The sequence below is a fragment of the Haliaeetus leucocephalus genome, unplaced genomic scaffold (genome assembly GCF_000737465.1).
Source record: "Haliaeetus leucocephalus isolate CR32 unplaced genomic scaffold, Haliaeetus_leucocephalus-4.0 Scaffold506, whole genome shotgun sequence".
Lineage (NCBI taxonomy): Eukaryota > Metazoa > Chordata > Aves > Accipitriformes > Accipitridae > Haliaeetus > Haliaeetus leucocephalus.
Window position 1 is genome coordinate 74,359 of NW_010972942.1, and position 12,318 is coordinate 86,676.

General features: G+C 41.1%; 1 protein-coding gene across 1 annotated transcript; it reads right to left on the bottom strand.

The window, feature by feature from the left end:
- Positions 1–232: 232 nt before the first annotated feature.
- Positions 233–11,827, bottom strand: CA3 (carbonic anhydrase III, muscle specific). Its single transcript, XM_010575824.1, has 7 exons — positions 11,791–11,827; positions 11,518–11,715; positions 8,230–8,348; positions 6,190–6,282; positions 4,277–4,342; positions 1,564–1,719; positions 233–352 (listed from the first exon to the last, which is right to left on the bottom strand). The coding sequence occupies exons 1-7, from the start codon at positions 11,825–11,827 to the stop codon at positions 233–235; spliced, it is 789 nt and encodes a 262-aa protein (XP_010574126.1).
- Between the last annotated feature and the right edge of the window lie 491 nt (positions 11,828–12,318).

The window sequence follows — 12,318 nt, forward strand, 5'->3', positions numbered from 1 at the left end:
TGAGGCATTTGTGGTCAAGAATCATGTATATCTCACATTTCCTTATTAAGGTTAGTATTTGCATACAGTATTTTTTCTGCTTTCAAAATCAGATTCAGTTTTACCACTCAGAATTTCAAGCTGAGAAACACAGATCTGGATCCAGAGGAAAAGCAGTAGACAGCAAAAGCTAGCTACACTTCGGGATGCAGGGATTTTCTCACTCAGGTTCAGCAGAGCGAGACTTGAGACTTCATTTGAACGAGGCTCTCACTATCCTGCCCTTCAGAGGCTGAAGTGGGCGCCAGTTATCAACCAGTGGCTTCACAGGTTCATTCTCACCACTCTTGGAAAGGGTACGGAGCTTCGCCATCTGCAAGAAAAAAAAAATTAAAGTGTCCCTGTGAATTCACCTGGAAGCAGTGTGGACCTTGATGCCTAGAACACACTCTTGAGGCAGAAAAGGAATTTTCTTATGTAATGACAAGCATACTGGTAGAGATTATTGGTAGAGATAACTGCAGCCCAACAGCTAGCGCTGTTTCTGTGCATCTTTACACTCTTCATCCACAGAACAATGCATCATCTGACCCTTGCCTGGAATTCTTTTCGGATTTTCCCTGACCCACACTCAGAATGTGGAAAAAGAGTAGGGGCCTCCTCTGACCCTGCTGGAGCCAGACTGCAGTCAAATCACTTGTGAAAATATGGCTATCCATGAAGGAGGATGCACATCTAAGCCTATGCAACGTAGTCTCATAGAAAAAGCTGGTCTGCAGAAGTTCGTATTTTGTTCTGTAAGGCAGAGAAATGTATGCCAACTGGATTATTAAGTTCAATCATGAATTCAGCACTTAGCCGTTGTTCTCCAAATTAATTTAAATTCAGTATTGCTTTGTTAATTGTTACCTTTTCATCAGAATGCAAAATAAATCTGTTCTGAAAACTGCCAAATTAGTAAAAAGGCTATACCCCGACTTGTACTGCTGAAGCAGAAAATAGTATAAACAACCAAAAGTTTTAACGCAATAACTAAAAAGAAGGTAACCTTACCCAGACTGGCTCTCTGTTCTTTTTCCTGTGTAAATGCACACTTGAGCTATATGAATACAATTAGTACATTAATTTGTATTAACATTCAGGTTTGCAGGTTCTACCTAGTTTGATCCTTCCCACTGACAGATTTTAGGAAGTCAAGGTCTCAAGTAATTTCTTAAACTGGAAAACCAGCTAAATGTTAGTCTCACTTGCCACTTAACGCTGAAGCACAGAGAATGAACTGAGGCTGCTGTGGTGGCTGAATTTTGTGGCTTAGGGGCACTTCTGTCTATGCAGGTTTTCAGGATCCCAAGAACACTCCTGCTGAAGCTATTCCAGGAGGTCTCTAGAAAGACAGCCTGATTCTCAAGGTCAGTTTTACAGTCCATTTCAACAGTCCATTCTCCAGGCAATTTCTCACAGTCCTCAGCTAAAGCTTTCCTTATCAAAAAACGCAAGGTAACATAGAGTTTGCAAATCACCACACTGACATACTGTGACACTGTTGCGAACTGGTAAAGGAGCAGCAGAACTAGCTGGAGTTACCTGGTCTGAGCTGACTTCAATCGGCTCCCTCAAGAGAATCCAAGTGATACACTCCTCACATGGGGGTGTAGTGAACGAACCATGGTAGGTCCAGTAGTCCCGAGATTTGGGGAAAAGAATTGAAGGATCAAAGTGCTGAAAAGGAGCCTCTTTCCCCTTAGAGAAACAAAAAATAATTCTCTGCAGTAACTCTAGGGATATGCATCTTAAAAGACATCAGTATCTATGTTATTACAAAGGAAGTAATTAAATATCAAGATTCATGCAAGAGATCAATCTCCTTTTCTTTCTGTCAAGCATTTGCCCCACAATTAATAATAACTGACATTTTGATTCCATTAATAAATGAAAAGAAATTATAAACTGAACTGTGTGGAACCAAAGCAAATTCATTGTTACATTTTTCTATTCTGGGATTATCAAAATTTTGTTTTATTGTGGGTCACTTGGGATAAAAATTAAAGAGTGTGGCACTGGACGTACTGGTACCCTTTTTATCCAATAGAACACTGGCCAGGCATTTATCTCAGATTTGTTACAGTCTTCTCCTCTATCTGAAGGCATTTAAATCTGCATCTTTCTCCTCCCCAAACTGTGCTCTAACTACATTGTCATGGTGACACTCTCAATCTTTTTTTTGGCACTATTACACTTAATGTAAAAAAATCAAAATATTTCCTGGTAGAGTACTGGATCCTGAATATCTTACAACTAAAGGTGATTATGACCAGACAAGGGAGAACAGAAGACACCAGGCAACATTTCCAGAGACGTTTTTCTTTTCCACTGAATAGGATACTCAAGAGAGTATCTCCATAGGACTGTGATGTCCCCTCAGGGCAACAAGAACTAAACCAGAAATTTCAGTTCTCTACTGGTATTTAGGATGCAGTTCTGGAAAGAGAAATCTATTATTCCTAATTCCTTCTCCTATCATGTAGAATCTTCCTTAGATTGGAACACAGTATTACTCTACGAAGTGCAATGGGAGGAGCTGAAATCTTTGCCACACATCTTGCACAAAATATGGCTAGAAGGAACAACATCAAGACTCCAAATATATCTTCCTGACAAAATTACTCTGTAAGTTCAATATGAGTTTGCAAATGACTTCACAAACAAAATTGTGCCTTTTCAGTAAATACAGTACAGTGCCCAAGAAACTCCTCTGCCTGTAATGCATCACAGCAATTGAAACTGCATGTGCTATAAATACACTGGTGATACCATCCATTATTCTTTCCTGAAAAATAAGTAATCTTGGTAAAATGTGTGTGATGACAAGAAAGAAAATAAGTGTAAGAGATAAAATGCAAGATGTGGTTGTTTGCATAGGCACCTATCTTTCCCTGCTTTTCTTCAACTGTTGCTTTTTCCAGAACCATTACAAAGAATATCTGTATGTAGGAAATCAGACTTCTATTTTTTTGTTGTTAGAAGTCTTAAAATCTCCAGTTAGGCAGTCTCAAATAGAATGTAATGGAGTGGATATCACTGCCATCTTGTCAACATTGTATGACACAGTGTTTCATAGGGTGATTGGTCAACTTTTTATTAACTATGGCAAAGTTCTTCTGCATGTAAATGTCAAAAAATGATATAGGGATTATGAGAGAAAGCTGAATCTGTATGAAGACAGATATCACTGACAGGGGGAGCATAGCAGGGGGAGCAATGGGCAGGGTGAAAAAAATGACCTTCAGTTCCCTCAGCAGAAAGAACTGAATTGTATCTGAAGACTAAGAAAAGGTTGAAAAAATAAAACTAATATGACTCTGAGTGAGGGGAGAACATACTTCAGGCTCAGACCCATACATCAATGGCAGTACATACATACATAACTTAAATGCAAGAAATTCTGCTGAATTTGGAAGAAAATGCTTACAAAGTTTGTAAAATTCAGTCCTGGTGATCTGGTGGTACATTCAAAGTCAAACAAAACAGGGACTTTTCTTTTAGCATCATTAGACTCATAAAGCTTATAATGAAGTAGAATTGCTGAAGTATACCTAGAGATTAGGTCTATGTTAAATAATAATGTTAAATAACAATACATGCAGTATCACAATTCTCTGCAAAGAACTCCCTTCTGCAGTTCTATCTATGCAATAGGTATGGACTTTGGTCCTTAGATCATTAATTAAACTGGAATACAGTTTAGAATAGGTTTGCAATGCTATTTGTGCTGGTATCATATAAAGACAGAACCTAGGACTGGTACAGAAACTGTATCATGTAATTCCTTTTATAAATGAATTCAGTTCCATCTTAAAACTAAAAAAGTTTTTTAAACTTCCTTACACCAACTGGGAGCTTGCTCCATCATTCCTACTAGTTTCTTCTCATTTCAGGCTAACTAAATCTCTGACTCAATTTTATGCATTTGTTTTGGCCACTGCTGTCCTCAAATTCAAAAAGCTTTTAATTTCTTCTTGATATTTGCACACTAGCATATTTTTACAGAGCGGTATCAATAAGACTATCAATTGTGCACACAAGCATTGATACAAAATCCTCTACAACAAGAATACTTACAGAAGTCGGGAGTTATATGTTTACTTAAGTAAAAGAAAATGTCCTGCTCCACAGTCCAATGTATCACCTCTGGTGCTACTGTTAGATATCAGAATGATGCCAAAAAGTGAATCTGAACTTCTGATTTCTGCTGCTGCTGCTTTTCAACTACATTATATCACAAAAAATGTTTTGATACCTTGGTCTTTATGTTATCAATTTCTTCAAGAATTCTCTTCATCTCTGGTTTGGGATTTTTTCCAACCTGTAATGCAAAGCACAAGTACTGTATTTTTTCATAAAGTTCCACAGTATTTTAAAGAATTTCAGTACATCCCATCTGTCAAGTTAGGCAGCAATACTCTCAGAGCATCCAGTACAGAATGACACAAAATTATGTGTGTTAAAAGAACATCCGGAATAGCAGACTCAAGTAACTGGCTTTGCAATTCAAAAATGCATTGCAGGACTCTACAAGGCATCTCCCACTGTATGAGGAATAAGCTGCGTGCTCAGACAGTATCATCTACACCCTCCAGGGCCTAGCCCTTGGCTCCTGGTTTGAAAGCAACCCACAACCGCTGTGAGACATATGAGCACTTGGCGAAGTGTTGATAGTCTGAAGAGCTGGAGTTCCTGCAGACACTTCAAACATTCTGCAGCACGTGTGCAGTCAGATCAGACTTGATGTAAGACACATGAGGAGATTCATGTTATGACCTCCTCAAGCTATGGGGTCACTTTATTGCTTATGTTCATGACGTTCAGCACCTCCAAAAGCTTTGACACGGCTCTGCATCCCAGAAGAGTAAAGACAGTATGCGTAAGACATGCTGTTACTGCCATGTCTTGTTCCAAAATAGCTTGAATTAAATTCTTCAGGAGATAATTCCATCTCTCTTTCAGCAATATCCAAACCCATGACAAACCCAGAGGAAAACAATGGCTCCTATGCCGAAGAGCAAGAAGGAAACAGCGAAAGAAGGCCAGAGAAGATATACTGATACTACTTACTTTTCTAGACCCTTTAGCTGACCTTAGCATGGTTAATAGGAACATAAAGTTGTGTTTTACAAGATAAAGCTTTAGCCTACAACAGACCAAAAGAAATGACAAAGGAAGAATAATTGAAGGACATAGTTATAGGGGAGAATCTGGACAGGTGCTGATCTTCAGTTTAAACTAACCACAAGAAAAAAGGTCAGGCTGGCTCACAGTATAACAGAATTAAAATGACATTGGATATAGCCTGTCCAGGGACATTGTGGCAAAATTAATTATATCCACTTACTACTGCTTGTACAAATGCAGCTTACTAAGTGATAAAACAGTAAAAGGAGAGCTATTCTCTGATGCTCTGTTCAAGCTGAAATGCCCACCTGCAGGTAAAATGACAGCCACATAGCTGAAGTCTGCATAATTTATCACTATTAGATGTCTGCCTGTTAGTGTTTCTCAGTGTCCTAGACCACATGCAGATTTGATACTAGGATTGCTTTCTTTCCATTAAGTTTTTAAAAAAAATCAATTGGAAAATATTGGTACAGTATTATTTTTTTATAAAGCTGCTGTATTTCAAGGTTAAAATGTTCAGTGAACTTCTTTTACCATCAATTCTTTCTCCTTGGAGGAGGTTCATTGAACTCCTTTTGATTCCCAGCTTATGTGGGGATCAGCAAGAGACCAAGGGAATCAGTCAACATAACCTTGCTGACAGGCAGATACAATACCTGCTAGCAGACAAAGGGTAGGAGGAAACACTCTTCCTATGCAGACTGTCCTCACTCAGTACACACCACAGTAAAGAGCTGGTCAGCTACCAGGGACAAAATTAGCAAGTGTCCCAGGCTTGAAGCTGTGTGTCTCTTTTTCAATACCACCCATGATATGTGCCACTGGTGTCACGAATGGTGTCAGAAGTCGGCTCTGAAGGGGTTAGTGCATGGAATCTGGAGGGCCCAAGGACATATGTGACTTCAGTCTGTGCATCGCTTTGAATGTTTTCCTGTAAAATGATACAGTGCAGGGAAAAACGATGGGAACTTTTTTCCCTGGCACTAGAGAAAGATGAAAAATACAGAAAATTATAAAGACTGAATATTTGCCACTTACTTTCAGAAAAATGCCCACAACAGCCACACCATCAGGTTGTTTCAAAGCTCCAGCAAAATTACCATGTTTTGGATTCCAGTGCACCATATGTAACTAAAAAATCAATGAAGCCTCAATTATAAATGCAAGAAATTGCCAACAGCACAATCTTACAAGCTTTTACATTAAGTTAAGAAAAGTTTCCAGTACATAGGTAAGTAAAGGAATGGACTATAGAAAACTATACATAAGTATTTCCTATTCCTGCTCCTATGCTTCCATACACTCACACTTTCTATAAAGCATCACTTTCCACATAGAAGAAAACGGAGTTTACCACACAATACATTTAAAAATTAATCAGACAATTCAACTATAAACAGTTTAACTCAAGCACGTGACATGGACGCATGCAGTGCATAAACCACCTACTGACATGCACTTCATCTCAAATAGATTTCTAGATGTTCATGTTATGTAGGTAACAGCTCAAGGATTTACACTGTGTTGTATGTAGCACCTACAGTACTGTTTTGTACCTCATGCTACTCTCAGCACATTGTACTGGAAAGGAGTGGAGATAGTAACCTCACATTTCGTTCTCATTTCTACTTTCAACAATGCTGTATTTTTCAGGATATATTTCACGTTTTTTACATCTCCTTCCAGAAAATCTCTGGTTCCTGTATGTAGCTCCAAATGCTGCAACCAGCAGTGTGGAATCTCAAAATAAGTAGCGTCTGGAACATAGCACCATACAAAAAAAAAAAAATAAATAGGAGTCTGGTGCATATTTTGAATGGAGATTTATTTTTTTTTTAAGCACAGTAACAGTTATTTAAAATAACACCAAAATAATTAACACTGAATATGAATTAATGTATTGCTCTGTTTCTTTACTCTTGAGGATAAAGACATCATTGCTAAGGATAAAGGTGGAGCAGCGATATACTTTTGGTTGCATTCTAGCAAAATTTCATACATTCCAGGCTTTCTTCTCCTGTCAATAAATATCTGAGTACTGCAAACAAAAGCAAAGTAAAAAGTCTGTGCTTGAACTAACCAAGAAATAACTTGAGGAAGCAGAATTTTTCTGTTTAGTTGGCCACAGAAAGCAGAACACTAACACAGTTCGGCTGTGGCTAAGGAATGTGGAAAAAAAACCCCAAACTATCACCCACAGTCATCTCTGCAATGTTTGCGCCCACTGACCCTGCAAAATATCTGCCCAGATTTTCTCCTATGATAGGTGGGCAGAGCCCCTGTAAGCTCTGCACCTTGATGTATAGGTGGAAGGCAGGAAAACACTACTGCAGACTTTTTGTGGGCATAAGCATGTATTTTGAGCCTATTCTCAAATAGATGGAGGAAGGAGGTAACTTTCGCTAGTAATTCACTAGCATCAATGGCAAATTCACTTACATTTATTACCTGAAGATGTCGTCAGGGCCTAGAGCAGCCATTAGTTTTAGCAAATTTGGAAAATAGTGCAGTAGTTTACATTAAAAAAACCCTCCCAACATCTCTTTATCACAGTTCCCAAAAATAAACAGAGATTTTAAAGCACACATGTTCAGAAACTAGAAGATACTCTTTAGCACTCTGAATCAGTTTTAAGGTAGATCTGATTTTGAATGTCAGTTTATCAAATATGCTTTTAGCGAGTTCTTCTATTCATTAGTAATGCTTTCTGAAACTAAGTTAGTAATTCAAGCTATACCAGAAATGGCTAAAAGTCAAAAAACATCAGCAGAAAACAGATCCTCCTATTTGGAAATAACAGATCACTTTGTCTCAAATATTTTTAAAACATTCTAAAATACCAGCAAAACCTCTTGCTTGAAGAAGTGAATTCCATGTTAGTATATACTTGCAAAGATACATTTGTTGGCAGATGCAACTTAGCCTACTGCAGGCTGATGAATATTCACAAGTTTCACAGATTTTAGAGAAAAAAACATTGATAAATACTTGCAAAAGGGAGAATGGTTAATCTGTTCAGATGCACAATCAGTCAAATCCCAGTGAGTACTGAATACTACTATTAAAAATAGGTCCTACCTCTGCTGCATATTTCACTCCATCTATAACATGCTCAGAGCCGTGGTCATCAGAGGAACCCCAATGCAAGTGAAGCTGACGCAGCCTGTAGGCTCCCGTGAGTGGCCCACCTCTCAGCACTGCAATTGATAATCTACATCAACACTAGCCTACAAAATGCTGACATACAAATTTACTGAACAGGGACCTGTACTTTCAGTGTGGACTACCTCTTGTAAATCCAGCTGACTGAAGTGGGGGTCACAACACTCACCAGTTTACAAGATTGGGGCTGAATTCTGTTATCACTCAGGAATAGTCCTGTTTGACATGAAAACTATGGAAGCTGCTGTGAGCCAAGCACAGAATCAAACCCCAGAAGCCTAACAAGCCACCTTGGCAAGGGGACACACTATAGTTCCTGATGTGGAGACAGAAGGAAGGTATTCACAGCTGATTCTTGTCAAGAAAATGGTCTGTTGTGAAATGGTTGGGGATAGGACTCTGAAATTAACCCAAAGGTGCTTTGAAGTGTACCTCTAGCCCATGACTGGCATACCTTTTACAGTTCAGACAACTAAACAGTGGTTACAGCATAGTTTGCTGCTTCTAAAAAAAAGAATCTATCTCTTCAAAGTGCAGGTCTTAAGAGAAAAGAGTTTAGGTCAAATGAGTTAGCAAAGTGCTCTTGAGCAAGCAAAAGCTATAGTCCACATTTAACACTGCCACTGATGAAACAATTTAAGAAGCTATTATTTCTGATGTTAGCCAAATAATGCTGACCATGCATCAGTCTGACAGTTTACATCAGTTCGGACTTTCAAAACATCACACCTGCTTTTCAGTTTGGGGATTCTTTTGAACAGGGACTCCTCAGAGGATAAACTCTCAAATACATTTTTCATTCATTACATAAGGCAGGAATGAGACGTGTTTCCTTACACAGAAAGGGGATAATGCAGGTCACAACTGCAGTGCCAGAAGACCTCGTTTAAATAGCATTCAAGTTTGAACTTCTACCAATAGCTTTGAAGTTCAAAGTTAACATTGAAATAATATTTAAATCCTCTTGTGCCCAATGGTCTCAAATTAATTCTTGATATCATATGTGTTGGAATACCTACACAGAGCAAGAGGTTTAACTTTGCAGTTTCTCTTTTTAGTTGGCAGGTGTCACAGCCATTGGGGGGGGCAGAAACAAAGCACTGTGTTGAGCTTTAGGCATGCAGTTCCCCTTATTTTTTGAGTTTGTTCACACATAAATACATTTTCATAACTAAATCAATACAGTATTGAGTAAGCCTTCTGTAGAAGCCTTTAATGGAAAATAAGTCACATAATAAAAATAGTTGTTGTTGTTATTATTATTATTCTTTCACTTTTCAATGTAGGATAAATACAGCATAGGCTCTAAGGCCCAAATCCTCACAAGTATTTGCTTGCCATTTCATGCTGGAATTAATGGGAGGCAGGAACTTTCAGGAGCTTAATTTATGTGATCTACCTACACTAACAAGCTAAATCGGTATCAGAGTTGGAAACTCATTTAGCAGTTGTTTCTTACAAGTGATCCTTTCCAGAGCTCAGATACTGTGAAGCACTTGGAAACAGCACTTCATAATGGTATGCAGATCTCTCTAGCATAAAAATAAATCTTTTTAACATTCAAAATTTTCCATGTGATTAGATCAAAAAAAGGCTATCTTCAAGCTAGATTTCTTTTTCCAGTTAAAATCGGATCTGTGACTACTACTTATCCTCAGCTGCTGCCACCACAGAAGCCAACAAATGAAGGTAAAGTTTATGAAATGCTGTCTTATGTGGTTTTTCAGAGCTGTCAAACATTGCATTTGATTCCAGTCAGACACATCCCTATGAAAAGCTTGAGCTCTACTGTCCAGCAGCCTGAAGAAAGTTAGTAATAGCAGCAGGGAGTGAATGTATACACTGGGTGTCCAGAGGGACAACAGAGATGATGGGGAGGGGAGAGGCAGGGAGAAAAGGGAGGGAAGGTGATTCAGAGGAAGGGCTGCACCAAGGGCTGCACTCTGCTTGGCCAAATCAAGGTCTTCATCAATACAGTTCCCTGGGCAGACACGTTCTTGAGCAGCCTCTGTCTAAACATTTCAGCCTTTAGGAAGCTGCAAAGTCAGAGCAGAACCACCATCTGAAAACATTCATAATCAATTTACTTCCCATGCTTTGAGTCATGGCATTGATTTTATGCAGTGCTTGCGGAAGAGCATTCCATGCTATAACAGAAGTGCAATTTATGGTTTGTCTGAGGCCACTGTGTAGAAACTGCGGTAATAAATACTAAAGCACCATACAAACACATAAGAAAGAGATTGTCCCTATCCTAAATAGCTTAGATACTGTCTGCGAGATGTGGAACAGTAACAGGTAGCTGTAATGGTAAACAAAGCAGTCCAAGAAAACAATGAGCTCATCAAGATAAACGATATAGTGATCTTTCAATGTACTGCAGATATATTTCATTAATTATATAGCTTATGAAGAACAAAATCCCAATACAAATGCCATCAAAGCAGATGCAGAAAAATACAATGGAAAGTAACTGTTTTCCATTAATTAGATTGCTTTCCTTCTTGATAAAGGACCGATCAATATTGCATGCTCTTGAGATGTCTTCGCATTATACGGCACTGTGAATTTATTATTCATTTTGACTGTTGTTGCCCATCTGCATTCAGAGCTACGCACTCATACAGCTCTGGAATCAAGTTTTGAACAATTTAACTTAGAGATTAGAGACTGCTCTCTCTCAATTAAATAACAAAGCCATTTCATAGATTTCCAGAAGCTATGAAATGTTATTTTCATAAATGCTATTTTCATAGCTTTTTCAGGCTGTGGAGGCTCTTAAGACTTCCCACACAAACAGAAGAAATCAAGATCACAGTCAGTAGAAACACAATGGGGTTTGTGTTTACAAAGTGCCTCAGAGCGTGCACTAAAAAACCCTGGATGACACTCCCTCCCCTTGCACAAAAACTGAGGATGTGGTTTCCATGTTGAAGGAGGTGACTTGGGGAGGAGAAGTCCACCTTCCGGCTGAGTCTGTATTTCGGGGGTGCCCCTGCAGCTACAGCCTCCCTGTCCCACCTATGGTGGACCTAAACATGGCCAGATCCACCAGAACAAGCACCGGGAGCACCTTTTTCATGTACCCAAATGACTTTTCTCTGCCAGCCTCCACAGGCTAGGTACCACAGGATGCATTTTGATTCCCAGCGCTTTGCAAACCCCTGTTCCTAACAACCCCCGAAAGCCGAACCAAAACCCGACCTGATCGATCGAACATGTCGTCGAAGACGACTCGGCAGGTGCGCCCATTGTTCAGGATGGTTTTCGCTGCCCCGGGATCGTAACTGGCGTGCCAAGGGCCGAGAGAATTGTCGTGCCGCACGTCTTTGCTGTTGATCTCAATGGGCGACTGCTTGTCTCCCTTGGCCATGGGGTAGTTTTCATGCCAGTGCTCGGGTCCTGGGGGGGGAAAGGCAAGGAAATGTCAGCCCGGCTCAGACCCGGCCCGCCCGGCGGCCCCGCACCCCCGCTCACCGTTGTCGCTGTCGTAGCCCCACACGGACTGGGCCATGGTGCCGCTGCCCGCGCCCCGTCCCTCGCCCTCCGCTGCCGCTCCCCCGGCGCGGCGGCCTCCTCCCTCCCTCCCTCCGTCCCTTCCCTCCTTCCCTCCCGCCCCGGGGGACTTTTTATAGACCGCCGCGGCTTCGCGCCGTCCCCTGAGGGGTGGGCAGGGGGAGGGCGGCGGCGGGAGGCTGCGAGGCGGGCAGGGGTGAGGGGCGGCGGGCAGCGGCGGGGCGGGCAGAGCCATTTTCTCCACCCCTGGAGGAGGCAGAGGGATGCCGGCGGGACCCGGCGGCTCCCTTCATCGCCCTCCCGCGGGGCACGCCTCAGCCCGCCCAGTCCCGGGAGCGGGAAAGAGGGGGCTGCGCCGCCCCGAGGGCCCGAGGAGAGCGGGCGGCCGGGCGGGTACCGGTGCTGAGCCTGAGGCAGAAATGGCGGGAGCGCCCCGCAGCCCCCACGGAGGGTCGTGGGGCCGTGGGGCCGGGCTCGGGTAGAGGAGCG